The 26,042-nt window shown below is 45.1% G+C and overlaps 1 protein-coding gene across 1 annotated transcript in view; it reads right to left on the reverse strand.

The window, feature by feature from the left end:
* The window catches only part of URI1 (URI1 prefoldin like chaperone), a 41,227-nt gene extending 37,360 nt beyond the window's left edge, over nucleotides 1-3,867 (reverse strand). Inside the window, exon 1 of the mRNA XM_066194394.1 lies at nucleotides 3,493-3,867. Within this exon, the coding sequence (XP_066050491.1) occupies nucleotides 3,493-3,567 (75 nt within the window). The 5' untranslated portion in view covers nucleotides 3,568-3,867. The remainder of the gene's footprint in view (nucleotides 1-3,492) is intronic.
* Between the last annotated feature and the right edge of the window lie 22,175 nt (nucleotides 3,868-26,042).

A 26,042-nucleotide genomic window follows, 5' to 3' on the forward strand; every position in this document is an offset into this window, starting at 1 on the left:
CCTACTCTGCTTCACTGCTCCTTTTCAGACTGCAGGAACAGCTCTAAAACTGCCAAGTTGCTGATTTCATAGCACAGATATTACTTGGAAAAGACAAACAGAAGCAGTCAGCCCCCGAAGTGAATCATGTAAGAGAAAACAATTTAAAAGAGCGTAAGCTTAGGATTCTGTGATTTGTTTCTTCATAACCCACCAACAAGTTGTCTAACTGTCAAAAAACCTTAAGTACCCAGGATCATTTGGAAATTAAAGATCATACAGCTCTACCATTTAAATTCATAAAAATTAAGAATATGTCATAGTGCACAACGGCCAGTGAGTTACAGTAAGAGCTGCACTCAATCTAATTGTGCTTTGCTGTCATGATGAGTGACAGGAGAGTCACTTCCTAGTCCTAGTTTTTCTAAAAGGAAAATTAAAAACTGTGTTTGTCAGTGAAATACCAAAAAAAAAACCCCAAAAATCCTATTGCCATCTAATACTGGAATCCTTTAGATTCCCCGTGCCTGTGTCTGCACTCTGCAAGTGTCTCTTGGGCCTAATAGGTTCTGTAATGTCTCCCATTACACATATTGCCATTGCATTGCTCAGAAACTAGAGAACATATCATCCCACTGTAAATTCACTGTCTACACAAGTCTCTCCAAATCATATACATGTGACTTGTCAACTTCCCATCACTTAGTAATCCCAACCCACTTGATTGCAGGAATAAATGTGTATCAAATATTACGTTTAAACGCAGGCCCTATAGCATGAGAAACCTCCTATTTAAATATTCACTTTATAGTTTCCGTACTAACTTGCCATAGATTTATTGCAGCATTTTCAGCTAACATATATTGCTTTTACAAGTAATCCATGATACATACATTATCCTCTTCTTACAGAAATATTCAAAACTTTACGCAGGCATTGTGCTTCCAATGATGGTCTTTATCATGAAAATTACTAGATATTCTTCTATAATTTATCCCCAAGATACACATTCTAAGTCATGTTTTTATACAAAGTGCCTTTAGCAGGAGCACTGAAAATTGCTTTTAACAGTTTGGTCTTACTATCACCACAAATTAACAAGATGAAATCTGTCCAACAGGCAAGCCGTCCTAAACAAGAATTAATATTACTTTTCACCAGGGGTCCTAAACCAGGAAGTTGCAGCCTCCATCTGATTAAAGACAGAAAGCCGTGCACATCCTTTTCTTTCAGTATTTTTAAGCAGGAAGGAAGCCTCAGCTCACAAGTTCTCCAGGGCAGCTCTTTAGCACTTAAAAGCTCAAACCCATAGCTGAAGCAGGCTTGTACAATGGCCTGGGTGTTAAAATAACCAACCACAATTCAAATATTACCTTTCATGCTGCAGACAGGTACTGCTGTATTCCACGATCTCACTAAAGGTTGCCTCCAGATTAACGGGAATAAATAGGTTTCCTTCTACTTAATCAAGCATCACTGGGACAGCACAACATCCCAGCAATTAATAGAAATATATTTGCCTGCCAGTATATAGAGACATCCTTCTGGCTAAGTAACTTCACTATTTTCTATGATCCTCACACTACAATTACTAGTTTACTAAAGTACTGGGTAACTAAATCTCCTTCATCTTTGTGCTGAGACAAAACAGGAGCCTTCAACTTCAGTGATTTTGTGGGAAAAAATACAGATCTCTGAGAAGAGGCAGCTGAAATGAAAAGACCTCCTCCATCTTAAAATACAATATTTTTGTAACTGAAAATACCGTCGTAATCCAATTATATATATTCATTGCATAGAGGGGAAGTCTACTACATCTTCATCACAACACTCCACTGTAACCAAGATATGTAGTTCTTTAGTATAATTTCATATTGAAGCTGAAGTGTTCCATTTTTTTCAGCCAATTTGCAGAAATTATGTAAAGTTTGCCTATGATAAAATATAACTTTGGTACATCAGCCTAACACAGGCTTAATTAATGGTCTCCTGGGCCTCTTTTCCACTGGAGCAGATCTGTTTAAGAAGAGTCTTAAACTTGCTTACAGAGGGGTCTTACTATGAACTGGGAATAATTCTCTGCGGCTACGGCAGACAAGCGCTTACACATTAGGCCTGACACTAATGTACCAGAAATTATTCTTCACCAGATTCCACCACCTTGAAAATTAACGGAAGGAGCCCAAGCAGGCGAGTTCCTATCACCAATTATTGGCATAAGAGGTTCCAATCCATGCAGAACTGATGATGCAGAGGATTCCAGCAGACCCTCTTACTGTTCATCCACATACACGGTCAGTTGGCCACACAGGTCTTTTAGTAACGACCTAATGGATATTCAAAAGTAGACACATTTGTGCACACAATATTCCAGACAAGGCACCTTTTTATACCACACAGGCGTTACTCACTTGTTCTCAGCTAAACCAGCACATGACAGAACACAGGCTGGAAATAAAACCTTCCATTGTAACTGAGGAACTTTAATGTGCATCTTACAATCTGCTTAAAAAAAATTTTAATTACACGAGCAGGAGAAGTGAAAGGTCTGCAGACTGGGCAAATGTATTTGTGTCAGTAACACCCTGCACACGAGCACAAGTTATTTCCACAGTGACTCCTGCTCCCACACAGAGAGCTCACGGCAAGGCTGGAACCTACCAGCCCCAAATCGCACTCCTTAAGTTTTCAGGACCCACTTGAGTTAGATCATGAGTGTAACCTACAAGAAGAAGTATCCTGAGTTTTGTGCTATGGTCTCAGGCGGAACCAGCCCCTGAACTCTTGTGAACAATTTCTGCGGAAAAATCTGGTTCTTTGAAACCCATTTCAAGGCAAGTCGTGAACAAGTTTTGACGCCCGGTGCCTTCAGGCTGGCCCAGGAGCACGCTGGCCCCCGGGATGACGCAGGTCACACACACGGCTGGGCCCTGCGCGGGCACTTTGGAAGGCGTGCCTGTCCCGGAGGCCGGAAAAATCACGGGGAGAGAGTGAAGAGGATAAAAACACGCGTTCGTGTGCGCGCTGGTGCCCGGGGCAGCGTGCGCCAGCAGCGGGGCGGGGGGCGCGGACGGGGCCTTCCCTCCTGCCGCCTCCCGGACTCGCTCCCCGCCGCCCCCGGGGGCTGTGTCCCAGGGCCTGGACCCCGGGCCCTGTGTGCGGGGGGCTGTGGCCGGGCCCGCTGTGTCACCGAGTCTGTGTCCGGGCCCTGTGTGCGGGGGCTGTGTCCCGGGAGCCCGGTCCGGGGCCCCGTGTCCCGGGAGCTCTGTCCGGGGCCCCGTGCACCAGGAGCTCTGTCCCGGGGTCTGTGTCCCAGGAGCTCTGTCCAGAGCCCCGTGTCCCGGGGTCTGTATCCCGGGAGCTGTGTCCCGGGGTCTGTGTCCCGGGGGTCCGCGGGTGCCCTGGCCCGCCGCCCGTGACGTCACTGGGCCACGTGCCCTCCCCCGCCCCGGCCCCCCGGGCCCGTCCCGCGCCCCCCGCGCCCCCGGCCCGGCCCCGGTGTCCTCTTTTTACCTTCTCGTGCTCCCGGCGGAGCCGCCCCACCAGCGCGGGGCTCAGCGGCGAGGCGCCGCCGCCGGGGGCCTCCATGCGGGCCGGGCCGCGCCGGCGGTCTCCGGGGCAGCGGGGAGAGGGAGGGCAGGGAAAGCGGCCGGTCTGGGCCGATCTCCTCAGCAGGGCGAATGAGTCCTATAGAAATGTTTGTGCGGGGCGAAGCGCCGGCTCCAGAGCCGCATCCACGCGGGGGCCGCCGCCGCCTGGGCCCGGGGCGCCGCCGCTGCCGGGGGAAGAAGCATCTCAGTGTCGCATTCTGGGCCGCGCCGCCGCCGCCGCCGCCGCCGCCTGGGCCCGGCTCCCGCCGCGCCGGGGGAGAGCCGGCCGTGGGTGCCGGTGCCGGTGCCGGGTCCGGCCGCGCCGCCGCCACCGCCGCCCGCCCGCCTGCTGCACTCTGGGTACGCGGCCGCGGCCCGCGGGAGGCACCCGGCTGCGAGCCGCGAGAGGCGGGCGCTCCACACCCCCTGCCCGGCCCGGCCCGGCCCCCGCGCCGAGGTCCGGCACCCCCGGGGCTGCCCGGCGGCCGGGGCCGGCCCGGTGCCCCCCGCCGCCCGGTGCTCCGGAGCGCAGGCCCCGGGCGCCGAGGCCGCGGCGTCGGAAAGCCGAGCGACGGCTGCGAGGCGTTTGGATGGGCCTGCACCGATCCCGGAATCCACGCAGAGACAGCGGTGTGCTCTCTGTAACTGCGAGGTGCTGTCACAGACGCTGCCCTCGGGATGCCGGCTCTGGAGAGCGTGTGTGCACTGGCAGGGCGGCTGGCGGTGAGCAATCAGAGAGCCATAGGAAGGACCTTAAAGATGAATAGAATAGAATAGAATAGAATAGAATAGAATAGAATAGAATAGAATAGAATAGAATAGAATAGAATAGAATAGAATAGAATAGAATAGAATAGAATAGAATAGAATAGAATAGAATAGAATCACGATTAGAAATGACCTCGGAGATCATCCAGTCCAACCATCTGCTCAGCACTACTCTTGTAACTCCTAAACCACATTGCCCAGCACTTGTGCCAGACACCTCTTAAACACCTCCAGGGATGGCGACTCCATCATTTCTCTGGGCAGCCCGTTCAAATGCCTGACCACCCAAGCAATGAAAAAACTTTATTACATCTCTTAATGCAAATCCCCACATCCACCTGCCATGAGCAAGGACACCTTCTGCTAGACCAAATTGCTCCAAGCCCCATCCAACCTGGCCTTGAACACCTGTGGGGCGTCCATAATCTCGGTGGGCAGCCTGTGCCAGGGCCTCACCACCCTCACATGAAAGAATTTCTTCCTAATGTCTAACTTAAATTTCCCCTCTTTCAGTTTTTACCCATTATGCCTTGTCCTTTTTCTACAGTGGGCTGCCGTGACTTGGCAGATTGCAAAATATTCATTAAAATCACTTAGAGCAGCGCTCAGACTTGCCTACGTGGAAAACTCACTGCATGGGAAGTGAGTGGTGTACAGCCGCCCTTGGAATACCACAGAGTAATTTATGTGCAGCAAATTCCATTGCTAGTTCAGCACTGCTGAGGGTCTCAGCAGCTTTTCATGGTGCTCAGTGCCACCCCAGCAGGTGTATTTCAACTTGTACATTCCAAACACCACAGAGGCTCAGTGCTCAGTCATAGACTTTGCATTTAGTGCTGAACCTTTCCCTTGAGGGAATGAGGTTTTGTGTTGTTCTGTGTTTGCCAGTAGAATTGAGGGGCCCATATTGTCTCCCCCACAGAGACAAGTATGTCATAAGATGGAGGTACAAAGGGGCACCATGACTACATTTAGATCAAGGGTTTTCTTCTCCAGCCAAAGAATCAGCACTTCCTTTCCATGAGCAAAACTAACCCTGTACGCACCACAAAGCAACTGTTTGTGTTATACACATGACACAGTATTTGCTGTGCACTTTTGTAAATCCATCTTCCCATCCCCCTTGAAGAGCTTGTTAAAGCTCTACAGATGAGGAATTTAGAAACAATTTTCAAAGCATGGTTACTCAAGCTGGAAGTTAGCTTCTAGCCAGACTTTATTACAGCTTCCAATATTGCAAATAAAAAAAAATGCAACTGCAGCTGGGCAGTTTGGTTTTTGAAATAACTACATCCATAATCTTCAAGAATAATTGAAAGTTAGCTAAAATATCTGGCACATATTTGTCACTGAGGGAGGGATTCTGGATCCTTTAAACGGACAAGGGACATCTTTATATATTGTCATCAGAAAACAGCTCACCAGCCAAAGGATATCTCAAATTTAAACAGGTTATACAAATCTTGCAGTCCTTCTAAATGCCCATTGTAAGCAGCTCCCTTTAAGCCTACTCAGAACCTCCTTGGAGCATCACTTCGGGGCTTGCAGAGGAGATACTACAAGTACAGGTAATTTTTATATGTTCTGGTTGATTCCATTTCATCTCAACTAGATTGGAAGATAAAACACATGTACAATATAAAGATACAGTACCTTATTTGAGATTTTAATTTTTTGCCTGACATAAAGCACCGTTCAGTAACCAGAGGAGCCACAAAGTTGGAATTCTGTATCACAAGACACTATTTTCTAAATAGAGTTTAAAGACATTGTTTCTTTGCAATTGCAATTGCTTGCAATTGTTTCTCTTGATTCCTCTTCCAAAGACTTCACCGTTTCCTGTGCCCTGGGTACACCATTTAGTCACTAAATGTGTTGGGTTGAAGGCCTCTGATAGTTCCAAAGTGAGAGGCTACATCATTATCAGAGTAATGACTGCTTGCGTTTGGTTGTGCTGATGATAGTATGGAATAGTTTATGGCATCCTTTTGTACATTTTGTTTTTCATCTGCCAACGAAGAAATGTTCTAATAGTGACAAGCAGATGGGATACAGCATTTGCCAAAGATGAGCATGAAGCCTTTCTCACATTCTTTTGCACTTATAACCTTTACAGAACCACTGTCACCAGTGAAACTCTATGGATTATAAAATAAATCAAATAGAAATTTGGCCTTCTGAGCCGCAGATTTTTGTTTACTTGTTTACGACATTAAATCTTTAGATGCCCTACCAGATGATTTTCATAAAACCTTGGAGAAAACTGTGGAGGACTTTCTGTAATTGAGGGAAAGGCAAATAAGCAAAGCTCACATGTTCTCTTCCAAGTGGCTGGCTTAGTGCTCAGCAGACATGCCCGCACTGGAGCTGAAGACAGGGCTGCTGGCAGAGCTTCTTCCAAACCTCAAGCTGGTCAGATTGGATGAACTTTTAGAATGAGAAATCAGTGTCATGTTTTCAGTTTTGATATTAACGGGTCAGCTGTACCTGTGAGAGCAGTGCATTAGAAGCAAAGTCTTGGAGAGGACAGGTTAAGTTTGCAGCAGAAAACCTCACACCAGGGCTCTGGCTCAAAGATGTTCTCCCTTGGCAAAGAAGTCTGTGCCTTCTCCCATGCTCATTCAAAGTCATTCACCACCACCCTGCAGAGACAGCAGTCACAAGGGAAGAGGAGAACAAGGGGAGGACAAAAAGAGGAGGCATGGGAGAAAATGCCCCAGCCAGTCTTTCTGCAGAGAGAAACAAAGCTGAATCTATGACCCCTCTGTTTTGCAAAACCAGAGGCTTAAATCTAAAAGCATGGATTGCAACAAAAAGTTCTGGATGAAGACAAGAGGGTTAAGACTCTTGGAGACCACACGTGTGCAGAGCTGTGCTAAGAACAACAGTTGTGTGGGGATTGGCTGGACACTGGGGACAGGGGAAAAGCAACAAGAAGGAGCTCATCATTATCAAGTGGGAGAAAAAGTTATCCTGAGACAGAGCTCCCATGAGAGGAATGCATCTTTGGAAAACAAGATGTGACCCATGTGGTCAGAGATGTGACCACCTCTGTTGTCAGCACCTGGAGACACTCTGAGGACAGGAATAGTGAGTGAACTCCCCAGACCATGAGCAGGCTCCCTGATCTACTTTAGGTAAATTTAATGCTCAGTCTTCTGTCATGAAAAGCACATGCGAGAACTGATTAAAAAAAAAAAAAAAAAAAAAAAAAACTAGTATCCTTTTGTTAAAGCTAACTCATAATCAAAATGCCAAAAGACCAAGTCCATCTTAGCATTATATATAAAATTCTGGCTGCAACACCCACCCTGCATGCTTAGTATGAACTTTCAGTGATTCTAAATTCCTGTGAAAGATTAGAAGCCTTTCCTTGTTCCAGTGATTTGCCAGGAGGATAAGTGCCCCAGAAAATATTTAAGAATAACTGTCTCCACTCTGCCAGCAATAATTGAATATTTTTTTCTATTGAAAAGTTTTATTCTGAATAAAACCATTATTAACTTTTCTAATGAATGTTCTTTATGTTGCAGATGAGTCCTTTTGGGCCTTCCTGTTGAAAAAGAAAAAAAATACGGCCATGAGTCCCCCTCCTTTGGTAAATCAGGAAGGCAACCCAGTTCCACTGGAGCTTCTCAGAGGAGAAGCTCGGTAATGCTTGCAGAACCATGGCCAAAGCCTGCGCCTCCCTCACTTTAATCAGCCTGAAACAGCCAGTGGTTTTTGTTCAGATAATGACAATGGAGTCAAACTACTAGACACCTTTCATTGTCCAGACATAGAACAAGAAAGATTTTTATGTGGTTGTAGTTCTGAAACATCCTGATACTGACATTGGCATGTTCGTCTCTCCTGTCTTTTCTCGTTAGAGAAAGGTGAGAGGCTTCAGGGATGACCCCAACATGCTACTCCTTTTTTGATTACATACTTAAATAACTCATGCTTGAAATGTAAGTTTAGGGGCACTAGGTGACAGCTAAATATTTATGTGCTCTGTGTCAACAACTTAGCCTTACCCTTGCTAGCCATCACACAACTATCCCATGTTTAACATTCTGATATCTGAGAACCACCCAGCTGATGTTCCCTCAGGTTCAGTTTTTAGAAGGGTTGAGTATTAAGTGGGTTGATGTTCATTTGTCTCTGCAGGGAGAACAAGGGGCCTGATTTTCTAATTGAAGCTACTGGACCTTAAAGTCCATCAATACAGTGTGTTTGGTTTCCACACTGGCAGTGATGAAGAGGAGTCTGGATCTGCATATTGGATTCAGTGAGGACACAGAAAATTGTCAGAAATAGCCCATACCTATGCAGACAGGCATACACATTACCACACACATCTAGGAGCAGCTAGTTAAAAAAAAAGCTGGGGGAGACCATCTGTAGAAATTTCATTTTTCGTGATAAAAAAGGCATCTATGTAGAATATATATAAGGCAGGATAACCAACTCTTAGTGTGCATTATGCTTTAACCTCATTATGTGTTTGCTAATAATAACAACGTAGCTTGTTTTTGTGTTGCTATCGTGCAGTGGAGTTCTGGCCCCCTCGCAGCGACACAGCTGACTGTAGTCTAGCTGCTATTCTGTGAGCACTGTCATGGTTGGTTTGGTACATGAAACTTGGATGCTTTATTTGTATGCTTTGTAGTTGCTTCTGCCATCTTTGATTAGTATCACCTGGAAATCCCTGCTTTTCTGCATGTAGTCACACCCAAGAGGAAAGCCTGACTCGGAAAAGATTAGTGTCACTTTGCTTTTTCCCCTCATCTTTTCCCTGTAAAGGAGGAGAGATTTCTGATCATGGCAGTGTATCAGTAAAGATAGCCTAGATACTAAATACCTTAAGGGCCTCAATCTCCTCTCATATGTCCCAGAATTAAAGCTGAAATAACTCTGTTGACTTCAGTGGTGGTTTATACCTACATTAATGAAATGAGAATCAAGTTCTGAGGTTCATATGAGGGATACTATGAAATTTATTCTTTTAGCTTGTTAAACAGACAGTACCAAATGCACATTTCCATTAACAAGGAGATTGTGACATTAAGGATGTCTGTCTTTCTCCCAAACTATTTACTCCCTTGTGCTAAGGTGGTGATGAGGGTGGCAGCGTGAGAGCAGCCCTTGTCCAGACTCAAGGGGCAGATTTAAAGGTCTCCCACACCACAAATGCACAACTTCTTTACTGATGTTTGGGTCACTAACTCTCTCTCTAATATAGCAATTGTCAAAAAAGCACACGCAAACCAAAGCTGGTAGCACAAAGTTTGTAGGAAAGCAAAGCCTGCACTTTTGCAAGCTAAAACCTTGGCCCACAACAGTGTGTTAAATACAGGTCTTGCATCAGGTCCAGCACGAGCCAGCTGGGCCACAGCCAGAGACAATTCTCAACCAGAAGTGGCCTTGTTAAATACTCTTTACTGGGTATGTTTCTCTGCCCACTATTGATCAAGGGCAGGTTATACACCATTATTTTTTGCTGTAGCACAGGCAGATAGTTTATGCTGTTAATGTCTCAGAAAAGTCTTCGTCTGGTTTCCGGTTTGTAGGAGGGGTACCTGCTAAGTCAGCAACCCCACTGCCTTCTTTCCAAGTGATCAAGGGGCATTTCTCCAGATAATTTCATTCTTGACTCTACAACTCAGCAAGCCAGCACAGAAGCCCTAAACTGCTTCTCAATTTTTTTTTTTTACCTGAGCTTTTGTGACTGAAGTAAAGCTTGTAACTACAAAGGTTGGGTTTATCATTACTTCCAATTAATAACTTTTTCTATCCTTTTAATTGTAATTTCTTATTCACTTCAGGGAACTATTTACATATATTTACATATATTTATTTGTACACTTTAACAAATGTACTCATATTAAAACAGGGCATTTCCCTGACAAGCTTAAACCTGTTTCCCTATCATTCAACTTCCCTTTCATTTCACCTTTTGTTTTGTTTCTTGGCATTTTTTCTACTTTAAAACATTGCATTTTGTTGCTATAGGCACTTTTGGCTTCCAGATATCCTTCCAATTTTGTTTGATTCCTCTCAGTAAAATCACAAATTATATTGAGCATTACATTGATTTTTACCAAAACAGCTGGAATGGGCATATGACAAACCAAAGGAAGCCAGAAACCATGGTCCTGTACTTCTGCTGCTACAAACCAAAAGCATATTACAATTCCTACCTACAATTCATTCCTGCAAGTCCTTTCTTAAGCATATAATCCCAGTTACGGACACAGTCCTCGTGGATTCAGGGAAAGTAACTTCATGATCCCGGACTCTCCTCAAGTGAGAAAAATTCATTGAATTGCCTGAGAAAGAGTTTCTCTGGAAGCTGTAGACTGAGGAGAGTCAGAGCACAATTGGAACTCTTTTTTGCATAACCAGATCAAATCTGGCCTTGGTAATAGTGAGAAATTATTACCATCTGAATTCTAATCCATGGCATATGCAATTGGGGCTGGGTGGTCTCATTATAACTTCTAGGAGAGCAAACCTCATCTCGTAAACCACCACTGCAGGTGGCACTTCAAATGGAGGTCTGCAGGCTCAGCGGTGTAACTCCACTTCATGTTGAACTCACAGAGCATTTTTAGCAAAGGAAATGCAACCAAGCCAGTTGTCTTCATATTTTCCGGCCACTGAAGATTTCCATGAGATGTTTATGATCATTATTTAGGGAAAGAAAAAAGAATGAAAGACTTTAAGTACATATTTTCTGAGGCAAAGTGATGTAAATGACAAATATTTAGGCAAACATCAGTAAGATGACCCCAACACTTAAAGCGAGCAACAATGAGCCCCAGAGAGGGGAATGCTTCCAAAAGATTCAGTCTGTGTTTTTAGGACACATGTACAAACAATACCAATTTTATAAAACACAGCAAATTAGGATTTATTAGACTCCTATGCTAAAGAGAAGTGGGTTTTTCCACATCCTTTGGCATATCAAATGTAATTGACCTCATTGACTAATAGTTTTGGAGACATTCAGAGTGTTTTCATAACCTGAACTGGGCTCCATATCAATTTACATGAAGAGCCTTAACTGGTGTCCCTTTACTTGCATTTATTGGGATCCATTGCAAGGAAGGTCCTGCCTGCCCATCTCACCTCATTTCTGTTTCCATCTCCATGCAAACCTGATCCATTCTGCCACAGCAACAGCTTGCAGGCATCCTTGAGTGGCATCCCTGTGGTTTAAAATTTGCATGGAAAATTATAGCTGGCCCAAAAGCAAGTCCAAAACATCCTCACCCATGTTGGCAGGACTGGAAGGGCAGCACTTCTGAACACCCCCTCAACAAGAGGGTGGCAGCTCAGTGAAGAGAAGATGCAGCATTTGCCATTCTTGGGAACAAAGATGTTAGGGCAGCTGGTCCATGAGGAGCCCTGCACTTTGGGCCAGATATGTTTGATCTTGGCTAAAAACCAAGTTTTTGACATGACACAGCCTTATTAGAGAAGTTGCTGCTAAGGCACAAAAGTGATGCTGGTGAACCAAAGGCATTATTGTAGCTCAGGTAAGAGCAGATACTACTTTTATATTTGATTTCAATGTATTTTGAATTTATTTGTTTTCAGAAGCATCTAGAATTTAGGAGACATGCATACATATATAATAAATCCAAATAAGTGAGGAAGTGACAGCATAAAGAACTGAAGACTTTGAATAATATGTTTCATTTTAAAATTACAAGAGCATAAATGCACAAAATCTTAGAGGCCTCCGTCCAACAAAGCACTTACATGTATACTTAAAATTAAGTCTCCCTGCAGTCACGCTTTGCTGAATTGAGGCATAATAATGGTAAACTTCTAGGCCAAATTTTGGACTGAATTCAGTAGATGCAGATGTCTTTAAAAGGAAACAATATGTGTATGTAGAGAGCACATCTCTAGACACGCATGCCTGATCACTTGCATTCGTGTTCAGAAACTGTCAAACGCAGGAGCATTTGTTTCCCCTGATTTAAAATACTTGCCTTTTTTGACACAGAGCCACTTTGCCAGCAGAAAAGATGGTCTCTGCCCAGAAGACCTTACAGTCTGAAATTTGGACAGATGAATAGCAGGTAAAATATAGAAAAGGATGAGAATAGAAGAGAGCTGAAGTAATAGGCTCAGATGGTTATTCATTATAGACATGTGCATTCCATGGTTGCCAAGTTATAAGTTTTAAATATAGAAGTTTACTTTTATGTACAAGTAATAATTATTAACAGAACACAAATCTTAGGGGGTTCAACAGATCATTTTGACAATCCAGAGTGAATGGGAGTTTTGCCACTCTTTTCACTAGAGTCAGGCTTTTATTCTGAGACTCTGCTTTAACCCATATGTCTCCAAAAGAGAGCACACACAAACCTTTACAGGCCAGCCAGCTCTACCCTGACCTATAGAGCCTGAAAACTTGGGTGCATACATCTGGCAACTCCCTGCTCTCAGAAATAGGAAGTGTCATTCATCACACATCTGTAATAAACAGCAGCATGCTGAGCAGCAACAAACCTTCTCCAGCCTTCCTTTACAGCCAAGCCTCCCAATTAACCTCCTGTCATCCAGAGGCCAAGCAGAAGACTCTCACAGAAGAGAGTTGTTCCACAACACCTCAACCTGCAGTTCTGCCGCGCTTTTCTGAGATGAAAGGGGAAGCACACGGCATAGAACTGCTGGGGAGGAATGGTCTCCGCTCATGGCTCCCACCCCTCCTGCAGCCCTGGGAGCTCCTAATGCCTCATACCCCCAGCTCACATAGGGAAAGGGATTTAAAACTGTCAGCCTGCAGCTTTCACTATTAACTTTCAGTTTTGAAACAGCTGAGACTTAGAGGCTTTGAGGAAATCTGGGTCCGATTTTTATTTTTAGATAAACTGCCAGGGAAATAAATCATACAATAATGATTTTCAGTAATTTTTATAGGAGAGCTAACAACTCACTGTGGTGACTCAGTATTTGCAGAGTGCTCTACAATATTGTGTAAGCACTTTAATTTCAACCATGACTGAATGAATTCAAGGGGTCTGGGCTTTGTTCCTTGAGCACTTCGGCGGTGTTTCATCATGAGGTGGGAAGAAGGTAGCAGAGGGCAGACTTTGTCCATGTTGTTGCAGTAGACAGTGTCAGGAATCTTGCAAAGTCATATGGAATGAACATTTCTTCTACTGTATCAGAACTTTCACCTCACCTAAGAGAAATAAAATTCAGTTATTACAGAGGTAGAAACTAACCTTAATAAATTTACTGGTAAGGTTGGAGTATGCCATGCTCCATGTTGGCCATGCTCTTGCTCTGTTTCAGTGAATCTGTCGGGGAGGAAAGCTTTCCAGAAAGGTGATTCTGATAAGCAAAATAGCTCTGTAGTACTAGCAAATAAAATCCCCTAAAAATTTGGGCTTTCTTCATTGTAGGTTTGGTTTTGTTCCCTTTTTTTTTTTTTTGGGAGGATTTTTGGTTTTTTGTTTGGGTATTTTTAAACTTCTCTCAAAAAACCCAAAAACACCTACATGTTAAAGTCAAAGAAGAGGCTCTGACACCCCTCTAAACCGAGGCACAGGCTCCTTGAGCTCTGAGTAAAGAAACTGGCATTAGTTCAGTGACTTCAACCCGGCTCCACGGTGTCTGAAAGGTCCTTTCATAGGGAAGTTAATGCAACATCTTGGCCTGAATTACCTCCTTTTTATCACTACCTCCATGCTATTTAGATATAGATTTTTTAGTTAAATGTACTTGTTAAATTTTAATGTTCTTTTGAAACACTGATGAATTAAAATACCACTATATGCAGCTTGCTGGGTCCAAAGAGTCACACAGTGGGAGTGAAGCTGTACTCCAGCCATGCTGAAGTAGTTTAGCTGGAGCAGAGGATTTTTGTTTTTTCACTAGAGGCATGATGTAATAACCACCCAGCTGATAAGCTTTAACTAATTTGCAGTTTCCCATTTATTCTTATAAAACACTCCAGTAAGCTACGGTTGGAGTGGGTCTTCCCCCAGATTCCATACACTGTGAACTGATTTTCCCCCGGCCACATGTTCAGCACCCCCAGACACTCAGCTGTCTGTGTGAGACAGGCATGCCCTTGTCCAAGGGCTTGCACAGACGGTCACTGTCCCCTGGGCACGGGCCAGGCTGAAGGCAGCCACCACCAAGTACACACAGCTGCAGTGCATTTGGAGTATTGCACAAACTCAGACTTTGGAGAGAACTAACTCTTCATGTGGCAATAACAGGAGCAACCAGATATTAAATGAATGGGAGGAAATAAGTACTGGATTCTTTACTTGCAAGTGTTCTTTCGGTTGGGATGATGGTTTGTTATGCAACTGAAATGTGAGAAAAAACAAGGGACCAGTAATTTTGTCTTGCACTCACAAGACAGCACCAAATATTTGTTGAAGTTCAATTATGATGGACAAGGAAGTATAATGGCTAGGCCTGGTTATGTCAAAGCAAGACAGGATTATTAGATCAGCTACCCCAATTTGCACAACAAACACTCCTAGACCACCAAAATAGCTTTGCATTGAGTTTAATACTTCAGACTTTGATTAACAGCTTCTACATAACTAAATGATACTGGTCAGAGACCCTTTGTGACTGTCTGAAGACCACCAAGACAGGCAGAGCCCATCATGAAACACAGCAGAGTTCCAGCAGGCACTTTGAAGCAGCAGCTTCATTTCCTGTTTCACTTCAGTTTACAGACACTGGTTCTTCTGACACATTTCCCTGCTAGCTGAAAAAGCTCCCTGGTATCCTGTATTTTCTTCCCATGAAGGTGCTTATACATTATAATTGAGTCACTTCTCAATCTTCTTTTTATAATGAAAGATAGAATAAAACAGCCTGCGGCCTTTAAAGCATAGGCAGCTTTCCAGAAGAGTTTATGAAGGAGTAGAGGAAGTCTTAATTTCCCTATTTACAATACAGTATCAGTCATCTTCCTTTTCAGACTTGCCAGAAGCTTTTGATTCCTTTTGGAAAAAGCTGTATACTCACATTAAAAAGCACATAAGCATGTATCAGATCAGATAGCCCTCGGCCCCTCAGCCTGTTTTTGTGGACATGAGCACTATTTATGACAAAACAATTTGGATTTGCATGGCAGGTAAAAAGGTAAATCTTGTCTAAAGCCAAAGCTCCAGTGCTACTCTTAACAGCAGCTTTTATTTCACTGAACTATTTTCTTTTCATAGAAGTGGATTTCAACTAATCTTCCACTGATTTGAGAAAACCCTTTGCAGATCCCAGCGTCATTACAGACTGTTTGCAAGGGCTGGCCATTGATTGCTGCCAGCGGAGTCATCAATGGACAGGGGCTGCTCCCCTCCCAGCACCTTCTGGAGGGCCTGCCCAGACCTCTGACACAGAGCTGTTTTCTGAACACAGGAACAAGCACGCTCTGGTTGGTTTCTAGCACAAGCACCTGTGTATGATCTCATTATTAAAGAAGAAGTCAGTCACCACCTCTGGGGGTGCCCCTGTAGCATCCCCAAGAGCTGTGTGTGCCTGAGCCCCCCCTCTGGGAGCCGTCGGGGTGGCACAGCTGCACTGACCTGCTCGCAGGCAGGTGTGTGCCAGCTGGGCCCTCCACAGCAGCCTGCTCCTGTGATGGTTACACAAACCCATCCCTGCCCTTGCTGGTGCCTAGCCCCTGGAGCTCTACACGACAGTGAAAGCCTTGCTGTCCCCTTTCCTGCTTCGCTGCCCATGGCAGCAGCTCTCCTTGCTCACCACTGGAGACCCCATTCCCATGAAATCTGGTAGGGGAGACTCTCCAATGCCCTTTTCCCCAGTGCCCTGGCCGGCCCTGCACAGGGCCATGCAGCAGGGACGTGCCTGAGCCACTGGTAACCGCGGCTTGTGGGAAGAAAAAGCTGCTCAGTTCCCTGACACAGCACAGCCACTGGCACCAACAGCATCGCAAATCCTGTCAGGGCTTCCCTGTCTGGCAATAAAACCATACCTATTATTTATGGATACCCCTTTTTAAAATTAGATGATTACAAATTAGAAAATACATGTCCTTAAATCTGAAAGTGCAAAGAGGGGTTATAAATATGCTAAGTCATTCTTTTATGTGACCTGAATGATTATGGAAACTGTAAGAGTTGCAATTTAAAAGGATTTTCAAAACACATCGTCTTTCAAAAATACATCAGTAGAAGGTCATCTGTGACCCCTGCATTTTGTGAATTTTCTGATGGAATAGATAGACCTAAAGTAAGATGACAGCTGCCCTCTCATAATTAGCAAGTAGGAGGCAGGAACAAACTGAAAGCCACCCAAAATATCAATATCAAAGCACACACAAACGAATCAGCGTGAAGATAAGCACTATGCTTAAATCTCTACAAGAAGCTGCACTGGCCTTAAAGGAAGATGCTGATTTTTGATGCAGACACAATACATCTGTAATTATTATATACTACAATTATTGTAGCAGCATCTGCAAATGTTGCAGTGTGCAGGCTGAGAGCAGGCTGAGCACACAGCCGAGTTTGTGCATCCGTGGCAGTCACAGCACGAACCTGCACGTGCACGTCCGACTTCCCACATTTGGGAGCCCACGGATCCACCCTCTGTCCTATTAACTGTGTGCCCATCAGCCTCGTGTCACAGCAACGTTCAGATAGTCAGAAATCAGCACTGTCAGTTCTAATGGTAAGGGACAAGTCCCGTTGTCTTCTGGCATATCACATTTTCTTTGAAATGACTTGTCCTAGATTTTTAGATTAAAAATAACAAGTATATAATTCATATATACCACATAAATTTTATATATTAAAAAAAAAACTTAAAACCATACCTACAGTACTTTAGTACCTGACTTGTATATTTATGTGACTATTGTTAGAAGTGACTAATTGGGTTTGATTAGCTTCATCATTAATATTCTGTCCATAATTTAACATGCTTCAATAAAATACCCTAAAGCAGTATAATGATTAGATTTCAGGAATATGTGTTTTGCAATTAAGTTGCTCTTGATTTTGATATGCAGATTAAGAAATGGTGGTCTCATTTAAAAAAAAACTGCCCTTATTAACTCAGCAGTATACTCTGAAGATTAGGTAAGAAATCCAAGATTTTCTCTTTGTATATGCTAGTTAAAATGTATTTCAATCAAGCATATGTGGGCAAATCAGATGTGATTAGTTTAAGTTCACAGTCATTCTATCTAAATGAATAATGTGTCACCTAACATTGCAAAAATTTGATTAATAGTTTATCAGTTAATTAAAAATGGGGTTTAATTTTTCTTTTTTAGGAAAATGCAAGGTAGATATTCCTTGTCTTCATCATAAATGCAAATTATTTCAGCTTGAATCTATTGTTCCTTGCTCTCTTCTTAGCCAACTGGCAAGAAAATAAAGCTTTTAAAACCATCTCTTTTAGACAAGCAGTAAAACTTTGTTTGCTTACACATATGGCTGCCAGTTGTCCAAGTTCGAGCGGGATAATTCCTGTACATCCTCATGCCTCCCCCGACCTCTGCAGGGACTTTTTGGAGAGAGCCTTGGACAGTCTTTGCTGCATCCCACAGCAGGTCCAGGAGGACTCTGAGAGTGAGGAGCCCAGGTAAGACCCACCTAAGGGGTCAGGGAGAGGGGAGGAGATTCCAGCCACTCTGGGGAGTAAAAGGCAGAACCCCAGGGGACAGGCAGCCCCAGCCATCCCCCAGAGGGGAGGACCACAGCCATGGGCAGCCCTCGGTGACTCCTGTTGGTCACCGAGGGTGCCTGGCCTCCCCCTGCAGCAGCAGCTCTGCAGGGCATCAGCCCATCACAAACCCAGCAGCCCATCAGGAACCCAGAGGGGCACAGGAGGAGGGTGGCAGGCAGGGCCTCAGCCAGGCTGGGGGTCTGAGCACTGCCGCTGTAGGGCTGCACCGTGTGTCTATCTATGTCTTATTTTATTATGTACAGAATATAGAATATTATACAACCAGAGAGGAAGGCAAGATGGAGCTCTCAGTGGTGTGTGCATTTGTGTGAGCACTCTGTACTTGTCTGCTCTGTATCCCCAGCTCTGTGTGTGTGTATATTCATGCATTTGCCTACTGTAAATATATCCTCAGCCTTGCTGCTGGTTGGACAGGAGCATGAAGCTGCAGCAGCTTCACCTCTCTCAGGCCCTCAGATCCTGCCTGGCTTGTTTTCCTCCGACGTTATGTACACAGAACAACTTGGAAAGGAAGGGAGAGGAAACTTCCTCCATCTAAGGAGCTTTGAATGTTATTTACAGACACCAACATTAATAAAATGGCAGCGCTACAGAAAGGAACAAATATGAAAAGCTAAAAACTGGGAAAACATAAAACTGGTTTCCTTCAAGCCCTCAATTAAGTTACATGGTGCAGCCACATCATATAGTTTTGATTATATTCTCCCATATTACACTTTCTACATGATTTTACATTATCCAGTGCACAGCATGAATAGCACTCTCTGAATTAGCAAGCGTGAAATATGTACACATACACATGACATTACCCAAGTACACAATTGAAGATGCATAGCAGAGTCTCTCCTAAAGATGCTCCTACAAGTCCCCATGACACCCTAAGGAAAACAGCCAGGATTTTAGCAGGGAACATAGCACAGCCTTCACACTGCAGGAAACACTCACAGGAGGTGCCTCTCATCACTCTGTGGGTGGGAATGCTACAGAGAGCAGCCTGTGTGCTCCCTGTAAGCATCACCATCAGAGCAGGTGAGATGGGCAGGATGGTGCTTTCTCTGGTGGCTGTTAAACAACAACCGAAAAAATTTGCCTGCTTTTCTTCAAGAAGTCTGTTCTTTTTTTTTTTTTTCCCCAGTTGGATTTTAATGTTAAAACCAGTCCAGAATATTAAAGCTACCTAGTCCTAAACAGTTGGATGAACTCCTTATGCATCCAAGTTCATTGCTTCTCCCTTCCAGCACTGTCCTCCCTCTGGCTCATACACACTGCCTCCAGTGCCCCAGGAACCCAGACTGTTCCACCCTGGTTTTGCCCACTCAAACATTTCTACACCCTTTTCAGTCTGTGCAGATCAAACCTCTTATTTTAGTCCTTTTATCACTAACTCTTCTGTTCCCTTGTCACCTGTGCTTCACATCTTTATTTTCCTGTATAAGGCAGCCTCACAGAAATGACTGGAAAAACTATTACCCTTTCTCCTTCTCTCCATAGCCACTATTGCTGCCACATCAGGAAGAAATCAGCTACTTAATTACAGCGTATGAGACAGATAAAATGCCAATTTTGCCTCCTATTTATAATGATCACTTAATTTTGCAGGCACCCCACAAAGAGCAGAATCTGCATGGTCCCTCGTATTTTCATATTGTTATTAATAATCTGAGCATGAGGGGGGTGAAAGACAGAAGAGATCATATTTGCTGCTGTACAGCTCTACACTAGCTATCCTAACTGTAGCACAATAATCCTATTTGTGAGCAACTAAATGTATCTATATTAATCACTGAGTCATACAATTATTGAGGTTAGAAGGGACCTTTAATATCAAGTCCAACCGTTAACCCAGCGCTAATAAGCCCAGCACTAAACCATGCCCCTCAGCGACACATCTACACATCTTTTATACCCACCCAGGGGTACCAACTGCCCCACTGCTCTGGGCAGCCTGGGCCAGTGCCTGGCCACCCTTTCAGCGAAGGAATCTTTCCCAATATCCAACCTAAAGCTATCCTGGTGCAGCTTGAGGCCGTTTCCTCTTGTTGTTTCACTTATTCCCTGGGAGCAGAGCCCAAGCCCCACCTGGCTGCACCCTCCTTTCAAGGAGTTGTAGTGAGCAATAAGGTCCCCCCCAAGGTTCCTTTTCTCCAGGGGGAGCTGGCCCAGCTTGTGGTCAGGGAGACAATCACTGCCCTGTCCTGCTGGCCACACTATTGCTGGCACAGGCCATGTGCCACTGGCTGTGTGCCCACCTGGGCACACCTGGCTCACGTTCAGCTGCTGCCAACCTGCACCACAAGGTCTTTTTCCACAGGCAGCTTTCCAGCCACTTCGTCCCCAGTTTGGAGCTCCACACGCTTTCCTGACATAAACAGTCCCTTCCGACCTTATAGACATCTTTTGATTGATCAAGAAGAAAGATAAAAAGGGAAAGAAAAGCATTATTTGGTTATCCATTGAGTAAAAATGGAAGAAAACCATTAATAGTACAGGAACTTTAAAATCTCCAACTGCAAGTGGGAATGTACAGTTACAGACAACAGAGGTTGTCTTAGGGGGCTTTGAGTAACCTGGAAATATGGATCCATCAGGAAACACAACTCACTTCAGTGGAAGCTAGGAATGCTCAGACTTCTTAAAATCAGGTCCATAAAGACTAACACCTAGAGAAGTGTGTCCCTAAGATAGCCAGAAACTAATTGGTCATGGATAATAATATAACATGCTTGCCCTCCACCATTAATATGGGGCTATATTAATATATCATGGCTTGGTAACATAGTATGACTGGAATCTATATCAAATGATTATGTCGATGGTCCATTAAGCAAGTAGTGCATTAAACCAATAGAAGAGCATTAGGTGTTTGCTCCATAAATGGGTATATAACAGCAGGTTTAGGATTTAAGACTCCTCAATAAACGCAATATTATATAAGCTGCAGGTTAGCAACAAATTTGCTCTACCTCGTTGATTTCCATATAGAACCAGACACAAGGAGCCATTTTCTATCCTAAGGTTTGCACTGTAGCCAATTAATATGAAGTATTTTCCTATGAAAAGCCATACAAACATGACCATGTAATTCCCTTCTAACAGAAATGTTTCATTAGCATTTCTGATAGAGGTCATCAATTCTTCTTCGTCGCGTTACTTCCATCTTGTCCAGCAATTATTTACAATACCAAGGACACCAAACACATTTCCTATGCCTTCCCCCTCCCCCTCCACCAATGTTTGAGTTCAGCTTGTCACAAAAGTTTAGTGATGATAAAAACTCTTGGACAGGCGCCTGTGCAGGATGAAACCCTTCCTGTAGTGCCCAGATGTTGAAAGGAAACTATTCAGATGAAAGAGGTTTGACTTCAGTACCCATTCCTCCTGCAGGGTTGCAATGAGGACTTCCAAAAAGAAAAACAAGCAAATAAACCACCACCAAAAAAAAAAATCAGACCACCCACCACAACAAATTCAAGTTGTAATTGGAGATATTTACTCACATTTCCAGGAAGGCGCTGAAATTGCAACACTTGCACAGGTCACCACACAACCATCACCTGACATCTGACCCAGCCACACCAGGTGGAAGCTGGACAACAGTGTCAAGGTGAGGGGCACCACATAACAACAGGAAGGTCACCAAGAGCTGAGTCCCTCCAATGTCAACCTCTGTCTCTGGGCACAGCATTAACCCCAAGGTCACTTCAGTTGTGTTTTGCCGTACAGCCTCTGCCAGGCACGCCCAAGACTTGCCTGGCCTCTGTCACTGCAACTGGCAAAAAACTTCTGACAAGAGGCTGGGTTGCTCTGCACCTCCCCAAGCCTTCCAGCCTTCATCTTCAAACCATCTGCAAGGAAAATTCCTTCCACCTTTTTAAGAAAACACAGGAGACCATTCTTCAAACAAAGAAAGAAACTGAAATTAAATTATAAAAATCTTTGAGTATGTCCTGTCCCACCAGCAGGGCACAGGGCTGATGTCCTTCAGCACACAGCTAAGTCATGGCAGCAATCACTCCCCCACCAGCACCTTCCCAACCTGCCTGTCCTGCACACTAGATCGAGTCACCTCTTTTTTTCTGTATCCTTTAACAAACTCACATAAATAAAAGCCATGTGGTATTGATAGACACTATTACTCTATAAGAAAGACTTCAAAACAACAACTTGGATAGGAGATGCAGAACCCAAAGGTTCAGGCCAGTTATTATAAACTGAAAAGGAATTCAAAAATAAACCACAAAGTCACTCGGTACAAGCTGCAGCTGGGGGCCGGGGCCACATGTCTCCCTCTGCACGAGCCGAGGAGCAGCAGAGCTTTGGGGGGCACAGACCCTGCATCCCAGAGCTCCCCCAGCACTGTCTGTGTGGTTCCACACAGCCCAGCCCCGGTTTTGGGCAGCTCAGCTGCAGGTCCATGCCCAAGGCCAGGCAAGCTGCCATCACTCAGTGCCCCTTCTCCTCAGCAGGGCTGTCACCACCACTCCCTTGCAGCACGCTCCTGGGGTTCCCAACACAGCTGTCCCCACCTCTGCCCCCCTCAAGAGCTGCCCAGTGCCAGTTCCCACGCACCTCCCATGCTGAGGCCTCCCCCAGCCTTTCCCTTCCTGGGGTTTTTCCTCAGCACACACTAGTTACAGCTCTCCTGGATCTCTCACACATCAAGCACAGAGTGCTCCCCTCCACATGTGTTTTCTGTTCATCGGTACACGGATCTGGTGACAGTAATCCTCCTTAGTTTCAAAATGGTTAATGGCTTTGGGCTCAGCTTCTCTCCACTGTGTGTTCAGCTTTCTGGCCTCTACAAAGCGAGCATAAAACAGAGTTTCAGACACTTCTGTTCACTGTGCACAAGAGTAGAGTGCTTGAAAAGATGCAAGATAGTGAAAAATCAGTGCGGTGTGTTTCTGCCTCTTTCATGCCTGCCAATATCATTTTAAAAAAATCAATAGATTGCAATTTGCATTCATTTTAATACATTTGCATAAACTCAGGCAAATACATTGAAAGCTTTGTCCCTAACAACTGTAAAGTTATGCTGGAGCAAAACACCAGCACCGAGAGCTCATTGCAAGCTGCTGCCTTGGGGGGCTGGTTAAAGTGGGCAGGTTTTCCTCTCCCTGCTCAGTCCCACCTGGGCAGGCAGCGTGGGCAGGGAGCAGGGCTGGGCTCTGCCCTGCAGCATGCTTGGGAGGGATGGGCACGGCCCTGCCTACAGCAAGGCAACCACGTGGTGAGCCCAGACTGGGTTTATGGCTGCAGGTAAGTTCTCAGGCTCAGACCCTGAGCAGTCTGTTTTGTTTCACTCCCACATTTTGGAGCCCGGTGTTAGGCCCCTGAGGAGTTGATCAGGTTCACGCCACCTGCAGCAGTCACTGAGCAGGAGATAGTTCAGGGACGCACAGAAATGGGGTTTGACATCAGGACATTGGGGCTGGAGCAGGCTGAAAACCTTTCTTCCCTTGACTGAGCCTCTAAGTCAGATCTCTTGAGTTCACCTAGCTCCACCAGCAACCGTTTCTCTTTCCAAGGAGGTGTATTCCATCTCCCCAGTCCATATCTGATGAGGTATAACATTAAATCCCATGCAAGACTATGGGATTGCTTGAAAAAAGCCTTAGGTTTGCTGGCTCTCAGTTGTGTTCCTCCACAGCAGCATCTCTTCGGCCTGTGGTACAACCTGCTACACGGTGGGGCTGTCCCATGCCCTGCAAGGCACCAGGCACTTCCTGGCATGGCCCAGGTACAACCAAGCAGGCAGGTAAAGCCACAAGCCCCCAGATCCACGCTGCACATCCCAAGGTTGGCTCTGTGCAGCTGCTCAGTCCTTCAGCAGGGCACACAGCCCACCCCACCACCCCAGAGCAGCCATCCCCCAGCCCTCAGCAAAGAGTCGGAGCAGAGACAGGACTTCTCCAAGGTTTTCAAGCCACGTTGTTCTGTCGAAGTGGTGGTGCCCCTCAAGCTCAGCACTCAGGCACAGGCCATGAGCAGCACCACCAGAGCCTACCAAGCTTTTAGGGGAAGAAAAATAGTGCTGCTTACAGGCCTAAAACAAAAAATACAAGGGTCAAAATTAAATGAGTGACGGCTTTTCTGCAAGATGTGTAAAATATCACCGAGAGAATAAAATCTGCAGTCAGCTGGAATATGAATAGTAAAAAAAAATTCACAAATACACAGAGGCCTTCAACAGTGTATCTAGACCAAAGAGGAGCAATGTGTTGGAAAAAATTCTTTCAAATTCAGTTCAGAAAAGCTGATTTCTGATGTTCTTCAACTCAGAACTTGGAATAATTTTTTCCCCTGTAGGAACTTATACAAAAATGACAAAGAAGGAAAAATATATAAAAAGCCAAGAAATAATGACTTTTTAATCTTTGATGATATCTACTCAGAGGGTAACTATCTACAAGGATTGCAAAATTTAACCTATCATTTCCATAGTGACAACAGAATTTATGGATTAAAGATTTATAGAATTTAAACATTTGGAACGAAACCATCTGGCTCCGCAATAGCCAGCCCCAGACTTAGTGCTTCAATAGCTAGAGCTCTTCCCACTGAACAAAAGCCAAACCTCAAGTCATCAACAGCATCTGGCTATGATAAAGCCCTGCCCCAGCACCAACTATTCAGAGATGCTCTTCTAAATTAGCAGGATGCGCCTGAGAAGCTGAACTGCACAAAGGGGCAAGTGGAGACACAGTAGGTGTCCTCCGGGAAGGCTGGAGAAGGTGCTGAGCGTGGTGCAGGAGAAGGTGCCTCACTGGGGCAGGAGGAGGAGGACTGAAGCTGAGCAGACGGACTCCATGTTTTAAATGTGCTCTCACAGGGGCCAGTTGCTGTCTGGGTGCTCAGATGTTTGCAGCTGGAGAGGAGGCAGCCCCTGGGAGCAGCCAGCAGGGTGGTGCTATGCCAGGGAGGGTGACAATGCAGACCCCACCCCAAGGAAGCCACCTCCACACTCTCCCTGTCCCCATCCTGGGGCTGGGGACCCAGACCACCCAATTCCCCATCAGGGAAGCAGGATCTCCAGGGCTGGAGTGGCCAGAGGCTTGCTCCCCACCCAGCCACCAGCCCATTGGGAAGCCACTTCTGTTCCTCGATGTTAAGGTAGAAATAGAAAACTTGAGACGAATCTCTGACATTTTAAAACTGCATTTGCACTAACAAATGTAGATGACACATTTATTGACATTGTAACAACTCCTCCAGGACAACTACATTTTTAAAAAAGTGGAAGAATAAAGATAAATCTCCCATAGATACTGCAATGAATCTTACCCTGACATCCTAACAGCTCTGATTCAATCCTTGAATAGGGAAGAGCTCATTAAAAATATCTTCCCCAGCCGCTGCATGGGGCCGATGGCTCCTTCAGCCCAGCCCCAGCGACTCCCGCGTGCAGCTGGTGATGCCAGACAGGCACAATTTATGGTTTCATGAATTTGATGAAGTGATATATACACTCAGATTAGTATGTTTGTAAGAATTGCTAAGGTTTCAGGCCCAGATTTTGTGAACTACAAGTTTAATTGGCCCGCGATTACTATGACTGCATATGCAAATTAGATCAGCGCAATTTCACATGTAAATGGCCATAAATTGGGCACGCCGAGCCTGCTGTGGACTCACTGCCACTCGAGCCAGCCCCTGAGCGCTCTACACCTGCATCTTGCTGGTGCTGCTGCCCTCAAGATCCATCTACACAGCCCAATATTGCTGAGAAACGTGGCTGGAGAAAGCGCAGAGTGATGCACGACCAGAGCACGGCAGGCAACCGAAAAACTGAGCCAGAACCTCTCCAAGGAGGCTGCTTCTCTCACCCCGTGAAATCCTCACCCAGGCTTCTGCCAAGGGCTTGTCCACACTACTACCTCACCAGAAACTAGAAACAAATTTTACCCCAAAGTTTTTCATACAGGCTTGGTCGCACTTCAGAATTTTCATAAGTTTTCCAGACTTCAGCGCCTTGCCCCAGGGCAGCCTCTCTCTCCTGGGATTTGATTCAAGCCA

This window comes from Chamaea fasciata, unplaced genomic scaffold (genome assembly GCF_029207755.1).
Source record: "Chamaea fasciata isolate MVZ Bird 193981 ecotype frontalis unplaced genomic scaffold, bChaFas1.0.hap1 SCAF_12, whole genome shotgun sequence".
Classification (NCBI taxonomy): domain Eukaryota; kingdom Metazoa; phylum Chordata; class Aves; order Passeriformes; family Sylviidae; genus Chamaea; species Chamaea fasciata.